The sequence below is a fragment of the Eurypyga helias genome, unplaced genomic scaffold (genome assembly GCF_000690775.1).
Source record: "Eurypyga helias isolate BGI_N326 unplaced genomic scaffold, ASM69077v1 scaffold10994, whole genome shotgun sequence".
Taxonomy (NCBI): Eukaryota; Metazoa; Chordata; class Aves; order Eurypygiformes; family Eurypygidae; genus Eurypyga; species Eurypyga helias.
The window spans coordinates 10829-24730 of NW_010246857.1; the positions used below are offsets into that span (position 1 = coordinate 10829).

The following is a 13902-nucleotide window of genomic DNA, read 5'->3' on the forward strand; positions in this document are numbered from 1 at the left end:
CCTCCTGGGAATGGAAAGAAAAATACCTTTTCAAAGGAGTATTTATTATAATGTGTAGATAAAAATGAACCCTTGGCTTGCAACGAACAATCACGTATGCATCTCCTCCCAGCTGGCAAGTTATTCTCTGAGGTGTTATTATCAGAAATCTGAGTCTTTTTCTTTTAAATGGGAAAAAGTTAAGAGCCAAGTACCTTCTGGTAAACTTCTGGATTCACTGCTGAGTGACATTCAGCAAAAGGTCCTGTGGTATCAGAGAGCAGCCCACACCAGTGCTGAGCATACTGATCTGTGAATTGAAAACATAAGAATTTCTATTCCACTTCATTGTCTAAAATCTTGTCTCAATGTAACAAAGCTTCCTGCATGTAAATGGTAGAAGCTTAACTCTACAATAGAATTCAACTCTGCATTTGCTGAAAAAAAAACCTCTATACAGAAATATTAACTCTTAATGAACTGAATGCTCTTAATTCATGGTAATTGTCATGGAATAAACTAAGAAATCCTTTGCTGAATTTTGAAAAAGAGAGTTTACACTGTGAATTAAGAATATGCTAGTTCATCTCAGAAAACAGAAGTGTCTTGTGAATGCTCAAAAATTGTGTATTTGATTGACAAAGAGCTATGAAGCTCTGAAATGTAAGCTACTTTTCAGTTTAGCAGTGGAAAGACCACACTGAGTCCAGCCTTCAGTGGATCTATGCACAGCTTTCTTCCGATATGACAATCAGTCCTTTCCAGGAAGGAAACCTGACACACTGTAAGGTTCCAGTTTCCATTAAGTAAGCTGACAAAAACACTTGCTTTCTTTATCCAAAGCAATATTTTTGAAGAGCCAAAATATTATCCTAGTCATTATTTATTAATTGAAGACTTCTACTGTCAAATGAGGAAAATAGTGTGTGTGCACATGGTCCACTGTTAACTTTGGCTAAATACTTGGTGGTTGACAAGCTTATTCCTTCTTTCCATCTTAAAAGAGAATAGAAGACGTTACTTTGTGCTGAGTTTACCATTTTGTATGCTGAGTGTACAGGGGTTCTCAAAGGTATTTTTGGCATCAGAACAATCAGCCCGAGTTTTCCAAGTATTGCCAAAGGCAGCTGAAGTACCCTCTATTACACCACTGGTGGTTTTGAAATCATCTGTCTGCACATCATTGAAGTTTCCACAGAGACCTAAAAGGAAGCAAATGGGCTGTGAAAGTCTTCTACAGAATGAAACGTACTGATGAAGGCACTTGTTATGATAAGATCACTTACCACAGGTCTGCCCTTTATGTGATGGGTCTAAGACTATAAAAAGTTGCATGAGGGGAGTGAGTTGAACCTGCAGCTGAAGACCAAAGGTTGTTTGCAGAATGATGAAGAAGGATGATGGTCTGAAGATGGTGACATTTGCTAGGGACATAAGAACAAATTATAAGAGTTATAATTTCACGTGAGATAAACATTTGAAGTAACTGTTCATTATACAGAGGGATTCTACCGCTGTGTTTGATATGATCCCAATTTCTGAAGAACTGGGGGAAAAACGATCCATATAGCATTTCAAATCCAGCACCAAAACAGGCTGTCTGTTCAGACTCCAACCTGAACCTAATCTGTCTTTTCATGGTTTGCTTTATGTTCAGGTGCAGTAGTATCTGAGAAGAACTGGCATGAAAGAAAATCTCCAGTGTTAATGTGCACCAAGCTAAGAGACAAAGGGAATATAGAGAAAGAAACAATTTGAGGTATTGGAGTCCTGTTGCATACCAGAATTTTCTTTCCGCTCTTACGGCAATGGTTGGATCTGGAAGTGTGCAGTGATACTATTTGCTTGATCTGAATCTCTGTTCAATTAAATACTGCTAAAATTAGACCACAATTTTGCTAAAATTATGAGTTGAATAGGCAAACCCTATTACTTTAAAAATGAGAGACTATGCTGCATTGGTGTAACTTGGGTTTGTTGCAAGGTAACCAAAGGTAGAATTTAGCTTTAGATTGATATAATAACATTTTAAAGTAAAAAATGAGAAACATCACAGAAGTCTTCCAAACAAACTTACCTGCAGAGAATGGCAGCTGTGTGTAGATCATGTTCACAAATACACTGCCAGAAGGTTGGATCACAATGTTCTGTCCACAAGAAAAAGCAATAATTACCGAGCATATTTACACATTCCAGAAGTTTTCTGTCTAGTATTGTTCAGGATAAAGGAAAAAAAAGGTGATGGGAGACTATGATGATTCCTATGATTCTGATTCCTATACTATTTCTTTAATCTTTATTACTGTGGTCCATTGACTGTCAAAACATCAAGCAAAAGCCTAAAGACAACTAAATGACAAAAAACTACTTAGGACTTCCAATGTACCTATTCTTAATTTTTCTTTGAATAATGTTCAAATGAGATGAAACAAACAAACAAGTTGGTGAAGATTTCCTGCTGGTGCTGTTATGTGTCATTTGCAAACTCCTTGTCTATTAAGCTTTGAAAACATCCCTGAAGAATGTTAGGTGTCTACATTTCCTACTTACAGTTTGTCCTCCACTTAGGCTGATGGCTACACCCTTGAGGCATGTCTCAGTGTCAGTCAGGCCACACTTGTGGATTTCTCCCAGAACAGTGAACTCATTGCTGTCACAGAGCTAGAAGAAGAAATATATATATATGTAGTTAAAGATTTGTTATATTAAAATATTCTTATGTTAAAAAGCTTCACACTCAAGTAGTATTCTTAATAATGTGAGTCTTTTAAAATATTGTTTATTCCTTTTTGTCCTGCTCATATGTTCTTACATATATAATACAATCACCAAGTAAGCTGGCATTTGAAACCTATGGAACCTATCCATTTATCTGACATTCAAGGGCAACTTAGACATGTTAGGCTGAACACTAAAACTTTCAAATGTTTAGCTAATACTACAGTAGAGAAAAAGAAGGATGTGTGCCTTTCTTGTCCACTGGTTATGTTGTTTACCTGGGAGAGGTGAGGAATTTTTTTGGGTCTCTTCTGCACTGAATAGATTATCCAAGAGCCTGGTAATTTGGACATTCTTTAAACAGGTAGGAAATACATATTTAAGTATCCTCTCACAGGAGAAAAGTAAGCTAAAATCACTATTCACTGAGTAAAGGCAAAATTTGTTTGTTTTGCAACCTGGTCTAGTGGAAGGCGTCCCTGCTGTTGACCCTCCAAGTTTCGGAAAGTTGATGTGATTTCCAATAGTTTTAATTAAACAACATTATATAGCATAAAATCTTTATCCTTTAGCATAAAAATTGTGACTCATTTTTACCTTGGTTAGGACATAACTACAGTCTCCAAAGAAGGAATAATATTTCTCATCAAATGTTGAAATGTGGGACCCTCCGTTAATGCTGCAAGTTCCTGGGCACGACTGGGTGACACAAGACCATTCACCTCCAGCACAGGTACTGAAATTAAGAAGGTATTCAGTAACTTTGGTTAATGCAGATGTAAATTAATTAAGAGATACTAGGGGCAGTTGATTCTTTAATTTTCCTCTTAAAACACTGATCATACTGCCAGAGAAACCAATATTGCATTGAAATATCGGAATAAGTATGGAGCAGGCACAAAGTAGTGATATTTTTGTATATGTTGCTGTTCATTTACAGACTTTGGGCAGATTCAGTCCTGGTGAACCTGGCACCTATTCTGCTACGTATGAAGGATTGCCCCTCATCTGCATTAGCATGGCTCAAGCTTCAAACCTGTTAAATATTTCTTGGATAATGACATGCATGTTTGCGGTTCTTGTGTTCATAGATAGGTGCATTTGCATATACTTATGCAATAATGTTTCAGTAATTATAGTGATATGGAAAAAATATATATCATAGGTATCAAACGTGCCTCTCAAATGTGATCTTTCACTCTGTCTAATGCAACTTGTCCCTAAACGTCTCATCCTCTCTAATATTTGCATAAACATCCTAGTAGTACATTGTAGTGCTGCAAAAAATATAACACAACAATTCACATTTTTAAACACCTCTGGTATTTGAATTTGATCATCTCCTTTAATTGATTGGTGTTGAAATTGGAGTACCTATATCTAAACTCAAATTCTTGCTTACAAGTGTGAGGAGAAAACAGAGATACAAGTATCCTCTAAAAAAACGTGTAAACGAGAAACTTCAGTTGCTAAGTAGTTCCTCATTTCTTTTTAAGGGGAAATTAGTATTTTTCCTCTGTCTGCAAAATGTTCAGGTAATGCACCTAAAAGAAGAAGTGTAGAAAGGGAGCATGTTACCATGATCTGCATTTAGACGAGAAGGAGGCACCGGGAGCATAAGTTTCACCTTCATAGGTACAGTGACATTCTTTACGGGGAATGCAGCCAGCACCATTAATGTCATCAAACACCATTCCTAGGGAAAGAAATGGTCTGTGACTCATTCTGTGCACTGCAGAACCTGCTTTTGTACACATATCTGGCAGATGCCTGAAAGCGTGTTCCATTTCTTCTGTATTACACAGAAAATGAATAGAAAGTACTTTAAAATAATAGGATGCCAGCTATGTAGGGATTGAAGCCTTTCTAAAATCTTAGGGTGATCAAAAGAAACCTCTAGGGAAATACCTTTCTGTTATGGGCTTCATTAGATTGGAAGTAGGATTAAAATTACTAGATAATAAGGAGGAATAGATGAAGCATTTGTAAGATTGTCCAGGGGCATATTTGTACAGTAAATATTTTTATACCAAAAGGCAGAGTATTATCTAAGAAAAGTCAGTGCTATTATACAAACAAACAATGCTGAATTGTGAGCCATCACAGAAGACGGGTGGAAGAGCTGCAAGCAGTGAAGATCCTACCATGCAGTCACTTACAGCAGCAACCATTTTCAGCCCTAGAAGTAGGCGTGCTCAAAGAGAACACATTTGGATTGTTTTTCTTGTACTGTTCTTCAGTTCTTACGTGTAATTCTCTGAAGCACCAGATTTTACACACTGCCTAGTGTTCTCTCAGGTCTTTGTTGTTTAGACATGGAGCACTGGACAGGAAGGGTTTTGTAATTTGAGGAACTAGACACAGCTTTGATATAACACCAGGAGTAATCATCGTGGGCAAAATGTAATTAAATATTACATACTTTCTGTGAACTGAATATGGATGCTGATAATAGAAGACTTCCTCTTATTGTTAGGAGTGAAGTATCATATTCTCAGTTCAGTCATTATGTACATGTCTCAGGCATGTTTGTTATTTGATAGGGCGTTTTTAGTAATTTGAATGGAAATGGTGCATGTGTCTCAGGGAAGAAACGTAGTTATGACTTTGATGCTAGTAACAGCAATGACATGGTGAGAATGACACAGGGTAGGAAAGTTGTTAAATGTGTACAGGTAAGTGTCCTAGCAGTTTTGGCTATGAGAAGAGGGCAGGAAATAAGCTTGCCTGGAGGGCAGACGCAGCCATCTGTACAATGATCTTCACAAACTGTGGATCGTTCTGGGTTGCTGCATGTGTCGGAGCAGGGGGAGCCACACTCCTGGTATTGCATGTTGAAAGGGCATAATTTGGCTGAAAGTAGAAAGAGTATTATAATGTTGACCTTTCCTTTGAAATAGTGAGAACAAAATATTTGCAATTTAGGATGTTTTCTGTCAAGAGATTATGAGGAATCTTGATCCAAGTGTCAGCTGTATAATTTTAGACTTTCTGGAATATATCAAAATCCATTAGTAATGCAAAATCCTCTGAACTTCCATATTCCCAAAGTCTTGAGCATGCTCAGGTTAAAACTGATTTAACGATAATTACATACACCTTTAAATGGTTGAATTCTTCAGGAAAAAAAAAATGCATATTAAAAATCTGTTAGATATGGGTAGTAAGCACAGGTGAAAGACCCTTCCTGAGATACTTACGACACAATTCTGAGGTTCTCCAGTTCAGAGGCTGTCCACCTGCATGAGCGCACTGCCGGGAGTATTCAGCAAAAGTGTTGCACATGCAGAAGTCAGCCATAGAGCTGTCACAGTGGCATAGGTCTTGTATACAAGTTTCAATGTAATCCTGCACATTCACGAGTGCATTACAGCTTGTAAATGCGTTACTGGTTAATACTGCCTCACAGATAGAAGCCTAGGATGGAAAATAGAGAAGGTAAAGGAAGTGTTTAGAAAATATGAAACTATTTATTTAAGGAATGTAGCAGAACAAACAAACGGTCCATCTGGTCCAGACCTGTTGAACAGCCACTATAAGCAGATGTTTAGGGAAAAATATAACAATAGTGCAAGTACATATGGAACTCTTTTGATTAACTCCTGTATGTTCCTGTATCCTGAGTTGCTTTCAGCTCAGGTAACTTCCCAAGTGTTATACACTTTCTTTGTATTAAGACATCATCAGTGAATTTCTCTTTCATGAAAATACCCAGCCTTCTCTTAAAAAGTGAATGCAACTTTTTAGCATTCACTTTAGCACAGAATAAAGAATTAAATTCAGAAAAATTTTCATTCCAGATCTACAGTTGAGTCATATTCATGCTATATTTTTTTACCGTTCTAACATATTTTCTCCAAAGACATGGAGAATGTATTTTACACTGATAAAAACAAATATTGAGAAAGCAGTGCTTACGAATTCAGCTGAGCAGTTCACCAGAACAGCAGGAGGAATAGGATCAGCACACTGCTCTGTGGGGCCATCCATCTTCTGCATGTTTCCAAACTGTATGGGGGTCAGTTTTGTCTCTGTAAAAAGCAGTCAAAATATTAGAATAATATTTACTGGTTTACTGGCTTTTGCATGGAGATATTTTCTTTTGTGACTACCCACTATGACGTGAACAGTGATTACCAAATAATATCACTATAATATGAAAGGCAAAAGGAGATGAAGAAGGTATACAAGGACCTGGTTCCTAAGTCTTGAAAAGAGTAGAAAGATGCATGTGGCAGGTCTTAAAAGATTTAACAGTGCTGGAAACATCCTAATGTGAAAGCCCTGACTCTCTATATAACTGACATCACAGAAATACATAAAGATGTATTATCAGTTTTGCAGTTAGTATGACCCACAGCCTGTTACAGTATACTGATAGAAGAAAAACAAAGAACCAATACTTAATAATGCTTCTTATTACTTACTCTCTGACATAAATTCACTGCTGATTGGAATTCCATTGAAGTCTCCACAAAGTCCACAAGTCTGATTGGCATATTTCTTATCTAGTTCCACCTAAAAGAAATAAGGAAAGAGCTTAAGTTCATAGTAATGGCAGCCTTGGTGGCTAGTAACACAGTCCCCTTCAATACTGCTCATGCACTCAAAATCTGACATATGTACGCTGTGCAGGCTGTGTGTGTGATAACAAGGCAGGCACCATTGAAGGTCAGTGACCACCAAGGAAAACTTGGCCTTATTCTAGCCCTGGGGCTGTGAACATCAGTGTGTTGCCAGGTCTGGAATCTAAGGAGTACTTCACTGGGAGGTGGGGACATTATAGCTGGGTGTCTATTGGTCCTAAGCTGAGATTGCTGGGAAAAAAGGGGAATTGCAAGAAGGCTGGAAGACACAACAATACACTAAAAGTGACACAAATTCAAAAGTAACTAATGCCTGTCTGGCTGATTAAGACTGCAAAAACATAGATTATTTTCAAAATACAGGCTTTCTGCCATCTTTTGGATGCTTTCTTACCAGGAGGGCATCCTCTTCATTCCAAAGGAAGGTCATTCCCAACTTGGCAGAAACTTTCAGATAGTTGTTACTTCTCTCTATCAGGACTCCCATATGGCTGTAGGGCATCTGAACCCTGGGGAAAGATCACCATAAATCAGTGGCAGTGGGGACAGACTATCCATTGAATAGCCACACTGATATCCTTGCTCATTCTCTTTGAGAAACTTCAACAGGAATAGGTGAGGAAATTAGTCAGAGCAGTTACTAAAGACAGACAACACGAGTTTGTCACATTTTGGCTGTTTCCTATGCAATTGCTTCTCATTGTGCGAATGGATCAGCCCTGCTTTCTCTGCTCTTCGTTTTGGCTATCGCTGTTAATGGTGTTTTGCTAGGTAAAATGTTGGCATGTGTCTTTGGTTGTACTGTTAAAAAAAGTGCTGGGAGGTTCTGTTTTGCAGGCAGTTTGCTTCAGGATATCGCTATTGACTCCTTAAAGCCCTTGATAAAAAAGGGATAGACTCTTTAGGCTTCCTGTGACATGAATGCCATTCACAAAGCTGTACCCAAGATAACCTTTAGGCTAGCTCGCTGCACATAGCTGCTATAGTATACAACTCACCGTGGGATAGGTGCCCAAATATTTACTCAGCCTTTTGGACAGGTTTCACACCCAATGCCAAAGTCAGTACTACCATTGCTACATAGATAGAAAGTTTCCAGACTAACTCATTTTAAATGAACATAGGTACAAGTTGCAGTCATTGCTTAACAGCATACTGTTCAGTGTGAGGATAAAAGCCATCAAAAACTCCACTCAAGGATTCTTTTCTGGTAAAATTAATTGAAAATAGAAAATTAAAGGGTGTAAAAACCTAGCACTTTGACTCAACTCTATATATACATACACAATTGTAGCAGTGGGGCAGCATCTGGGTCATAGCTCATTTGAACAAAGTAGGCACAGGGATAATCTGCAGGAGTGACACTAAAATCACTGTCACACCCTCTTACTCTTTTTTGATACTTCAGGAAAGGACCTCAGCCCTCCAGATGCTTGGAAGCAATGTGAGATCAGGTGAGGGAAGGGGATGCTCTCTCAAAAAGCCCAGTGGGAGCAAGAGCAGGGATGGCAGTTTCAACTTATGAGCTTACGATTTGCCATCAAGCAGGACAGAGCCACGGGTCAATTCAATCACTGCTCCTTCCAGCTTCATGATGACGTGAGTGATCATGGTAGCGTTTTCTACCGTTGTACGCCTGATCTGGATGTTGAAGTCCTCATAGGGAGATTTGCAGTTGGATGCAAAGATGTAATTGCAGACTCCAGGGAAGTAAAAGATGTCCCCATCAAAGGTCTTGAAGTGGAAGTTACCCCATGTGCTGCACACACGGCCATTGTGAGAGGGGTTGCCAGCTGTGGATTCAATAAGAGGTAAGAATTCTCTGTAATTTGTTGTAGATAACCTGCCTTTTGTTGCATTTCCCCTTTTATTTCTTTCACTAGCCTCTGTCCCTCTGTCCAAAATACCCCTATTCTGCTTTCCTTCTTGTCAAGCTGTGTTTTTATTGATTTGTTTTTTATTTAGTTCAGTTATCTTTTGTGTTTAATCAGTTTTGCATAGGGATATAGGGCGTAAGATCAGAAGAGACCTCCTGGGTTGCTATATGCATTGCTTTGGTTCTGCTGACAGCCATTTTCTATAAATCCTTTCCTAAATGTATGAAGTTCTGAAGTTTCACCACAAAAGCAGGCTAAAGTGGTTTAAAACTGGCTGGTACTCCTACTAGGGAAGGCCACTCATAGCTGCAGCCTTTGAACAGCTGGAAGTCTTCTGCCAGCATCTTCCAAAACGTATTCCTGTCTCATGTATTCCTGGTTGTTCTGCCAGTATTACACTTCATCTTGAAGGGGTTCCATCTCCTTGCTCCTCCCCCACCCATTATAGAAATCACTTATCTTCTTTCAGTCTTCATTTGTTACAAGCAGACTCTCCTGTTTCCCTGACTATCCTCACAGTCCCTCTCTGCATCTCTTCCAGATTTACATTCACCTTGCTTGAACACGACTAGTCAGAATTATACCCTGTGCCCTAGATAAGGTGTCTCACTAGTGTTTTGAACACATTAATATTTCCCTCTCTTACTGGAAATATTGTGCATGACTTATCCCAGTATTTTAAAAATACATACATAAAATTATAATGTTTAAAGGTTTTTTTGTTTGTTTTTACAGCTACATCATAATTACATAATTACAAAATGCAAGCTTGAGTACTGGGTTCACATTTGAGTTATCCTTGTTACTTAATGAACTGACTGCTTTTCTTGCTCATTTCTTATTTTATGATGCTAAAGGATCTTAATATATTAATCTCTTCAGTCATTCCATGCTCTACCTGTGTGAGGAACAAGAATACAGATAACTGAGCCATCACATTTGTTTAACTTACCTTTTACTTTCAGAGTATTTCGAAGAGGTGGAATGATTGTCACTTCTTGGGATTTTGAAGCTGGTGGAAAATATAAGGGGGGTGGGGGAGAAAAAGAAATCAAATTTAATCTTATTTGAAGGTCTAAAAAATGAACAGAGATTGCCTAGTCTCTTTAGTGATTAGCATTTCCTACTGCTAGTTACACTCTCAGGGGCAGTTTCCACAAGGTGGGTTTACACAGTGTTTTGTGTTCTATCTTTCTATACATTTCACTAACAGCCAAATCCCAAATCCTGTGCTCTTTAGCTAGTGTACTTTCTTCCCTTAGTTGTTCAAGACCCCCATCTCATGCTGGCCCTGATCTTCTGAACTCAAAACAGCCATGTGATCCTTAGAGCACAGTGCTGTAATAGCAATGCAGAAAAAGCTGTCTAATGTCTGTGTCTGAACCTTTGCCTCTCAGTACACTTAAAGGCAGAAGGTTTCTGAAGAATATTAGAAGCTGCGGATGAGAAACAGGAGATGTTTTTTTTCCCTGAAGCTCATGTCTTTCTTTGTGCCGAGACATGCGCTATTGCACAACCTACTCTAAGCAGGTTATTTAAAGAGCAGTTTAAATTCTGTGAAGCTTTTATCATGTGCTTTTCATGCAAAGACTTCTATCAGTAGGATCCAGCCCTAAACTTTCCATGTCCAAATCCAATGTTTTGTCTCTGGATACAGCAATGAAAGGGATAGAATACTTAGAGAACCTGCAATGTGATTTTCTTAACATGAGAGCCTGAGGAATTGATGTAGTTTCTCCCTTGAAATGTTCAAAATAGCAGTATTTTATGACTTATAAGCTGTAGATTGTGCAGTATCAGCCACTGACTTCTGAATGTATCAGTACCTAAATATCACTAAGACAAATATGTGTTTCAGAAAAAGAATCTTATTTAGTTTTGATGTAAGGATTGTAAGCATACATATTACCTTTCTTGAAGATCTGTTCCAATAATTAAATGCACTCACTATTATAGAATTATTATGGTACACTTCCAGTTTGGGTTTATCAGTATTTTAATTGCCAGCTAATGAACTCATAAACTGCAGATAGCAGGGCAGGCTTAATGATTAATTGTTTCAGCTTCTCATCACTAATGTACCAGTAAGTGTTGTATCCTTCCACCCTTATTTTGCTCTATACAGTTATGGTGTTTGGTCTGTACAGTTACGTGTCTTGCATGATGTTGTAGTGCTTAATTATTCTAGTCTTTAAGGTAACAACAGTGTTTAATTCTCTCATGAGTGATGTAGTCATCTTGACAGAGCATATAAAAATGTATCTTTTATTACCTACTATCAAGTACCTTGGTGATATCTATGTATACACACACCTCTTCTGAAAATACACTTTTAGATAGAAGGTATGTAACTTTCATGAAGTTAAAGATTAGATAACTGTATCATATGAGTAAGCCAGATCCACTGGGCCAGGGCCCAGAGGAAGTTATCCAGTTTAGATCTGTCAGAGCTGTCAGAGATTGGCTTGGAATTGGATATATTATAGAGAGGATTTCTCTTCTTTATTTTCTTTTTTCTTTTTCAGGGTGTGTGGGGGAAGGGTAAGTATGATCGAGCTAGGAATAAGAAGATTCTAGTAATCTTATTATTTATCAATTTAATTTGGGACAAAATCTTATAAGTTAGAGCAGCATAAAAATACTTACGTTGTTGTCGCTGCAGGATGGATGGAGAAACGGATTTTGATTTTATTTGTTGTTCATCGTCCTGGGCTTGAACTGCATCAAGAAGAGTGGAGGAGGAAAATGTTAATGTCTAATTTTCCTGAGTTCCCTCATAATTTCTCAATTATATTTGTTAAACATGCAACAGTCATTATATCAAAAATCAGCAAAGCTCCGTTCACGTACAGCAGGTCAGATCTGCATCAGGACCTGTGCTACATGCAGCCATCACGGCTGTACACCAGTCCTTCAGCTTTCTTGTTTGCTTGTTTTGCTAATAATTTACTGCAGGGAAGCCATCAAAAATATGGCACATCTGTGATAATTTGAGCAGACCCTTATTCTGTTATTGTCACAGTATGCCTGGATGCCCTTATAAGCATTTCAGATATAGAACTCAGTTTTCTTAGCTTTTATGATTACCATGTGCTTTAAGCATCAGTAAACCCCTTTGTCTAGCCAGACAGCTTTAAAAATAGGTCCCTTTGTTACAGGAAGAATTAATTTTGAGTTAGAGGGCTGATATTTGTCCTCTCCTATTGAAAGCCACAGTTACTCCGTATTTCAGTTTCAAGCACTTTTTGTAATAAGCAGCAGAAGGAAAATAAATTCACAAGCCACATAGAAAGATATAGGTCATTCCAACAGATAGATTTGTGACCATTGATTTTGCCCCAAAGCAAACCTTTTGGTTTCCACTGAAGAAACCATTTTTCTTCCTATTCCACTGCAGCATCAGAATAGGAATATACACAAAATCTGTAGGAGCTAGAGGGGCTTTTACTGCATCGCTTAGTGAGAATTCATCAGAGGGCAGGTTGCAGGGGAGGGGATGCTGGCTGGAGAAAACCGAAAAGACAGGCTCGCCCTCTGCTGCACCCCACAACAAGGGCAGTCCATGGGCAGCACCACTAGAGAGGCTAACGCTGAAATCAGAGCTGCAGGGATCTCGGTATGTCCCTTCGTTTTTGCACCAGCTGAGGGTCTTCAGTTATTTTATTGAGGGTCTTCAGTTATACGTTGGACCCATTTTTAAGCTATGAACCCTTCAGTGCTTCTCGGCTCCTCTGCTGCCTAGTCTTAGGGAGGGTTTTGCTTCTCCCTCCGTGTACCGTATGGCTTCAACTCTCTGCCACATGCATTGCAGATTCCTGTTTCCATTGCACAGTGTGGGAATCATAGAATCATAAAATGGTTTGGGTTGGAAGGGACCTGAAGATCATCTAGTTCCAACCCCCCTGCCATGGGCAGGGACACCTTTCACTAGACCAGGTTGCTCAAAGCCTCATCCAGCCTGGCCTTAAAGGCAGTCTTTTGATGGGCTATTCTTTGACACTACGACTTTTTAACATAAGTTAGTGTGGAATTACCTGGAAATAGGAAAAAGTAAACATAATACAATAATCCTATTTTCCGAGATCAAAATGCACTAAGAACTAAAATTGTTGTTACCTTAAACTTTAAGAGAAATTAACACGTGGAGTATATGTAAAATATATTTCCACTCATCTGTGAGTATTAAGTGCCCTCTCAGAATATTTAAGGCAACTCCATTTGTTTTCACTCCTCCACAAAACAACTCTGTGCTCTAAGATATTATGCAACCTCATGCGCAAGAACAGATGAGCTTTTAAAATCTGTTGTCCAATGTTTTTTCAGCAAAATCCCTCCTTTTTTTCAATACTCTATCATCAGCTGATAAAGCAAACAAATTATTTAATAATGTATACCGACAGTCTCCATAGATCTTTTCCTTCCTAAAGTAATTTTTGCATCTTTTGGTTTGTTCATTTATAAATGTTGTTTGACCTTGAAGTAAACACCAAAAGCTAAATGCAAATCTTCAGGCATTTTTGTAAAAATGAGAGTGAGTTCCACTGAATTCAGTGGAGTTGTTCCAGATTTCAACTGGAGAAAATAGGATGAGAGCATGGACTACAATATAAATTTTCAAAACAGTTAATTTCCTCTTCTTAGGAAGGAAAGTATTTATAACAGAAAATAAGATCTTGTGTAAAGGTAACAGGTTCATTAGCTTCACAAAGCCAAGAAGAAAACTTTTCAAACTCCGAGGCAAG

General features: G+C 38.3%; 1 protein-coding gene across 1 annotated transcript in view; it reads right to left on the bottom strand.

Annotated features, from left to right (window-relative positions):
* Window positions 1-12053, bottom strand: part of LOC104508815 (mucin-5AC-like) — a gene marked incomplete at its 3' end in the record, with an annotated part of 22522 nt that extends 10469 nt beyond the window's left edge. The window contains exons 1-16 of the mRNA XM_010150553.1: window positions 12011-12053; window positions 11807-11878; window positions 10113-10172; window positions 8815-9076; window positions 7678-7792; window positions 7125-7215; window positions 6616-6728; window positions 5898-6114; window positions 5425-5550; window positions 4276-4393; window positions 3295-3433; window positions 2530-2640; window positions 2057-2126; window positions 1266-1403; window positions 1017-1181; window positions 195-289 (exon numbers count right to left, since the gene is read on the bottom strand). Of these exons, the coding sequence (XP_010148855.1) occupies window positions 195-289; window positions 1017-1181; window positions 1266-1403; window positions 2057-2126; window positions 2530-2640; window positions 3295-3433; window positions 4276-4393; window positions 5425-5550; window positions 5898-6114; window positions 6616-6728; window positions 7125-7215; window positions 7678-7792; window positions 8815-9076; window positions 10113-10172; window positions 11807-11878; window positions 12011-12053 (1935 nt within the window). The remainder of the gene's footprint in view (window positions 1-194; window positions 290-1016; window positions 1182-1265; window positions 1404-2056; window positions 2127-2529; window positions 2641-3294; window positions 3434-4275; window positions 4394-5424; window positions 5551-5897; window positions 6115-6615; window positions 6729-7124; window positions 7216-7677; window positions 7793-8814; window positions 9077-10112; window positions 10173-11806; window positions 11879-12010) is intronic.
* Between the last annotated feature and the right edge of the window lie 1849 nt (window positions 12054-13902).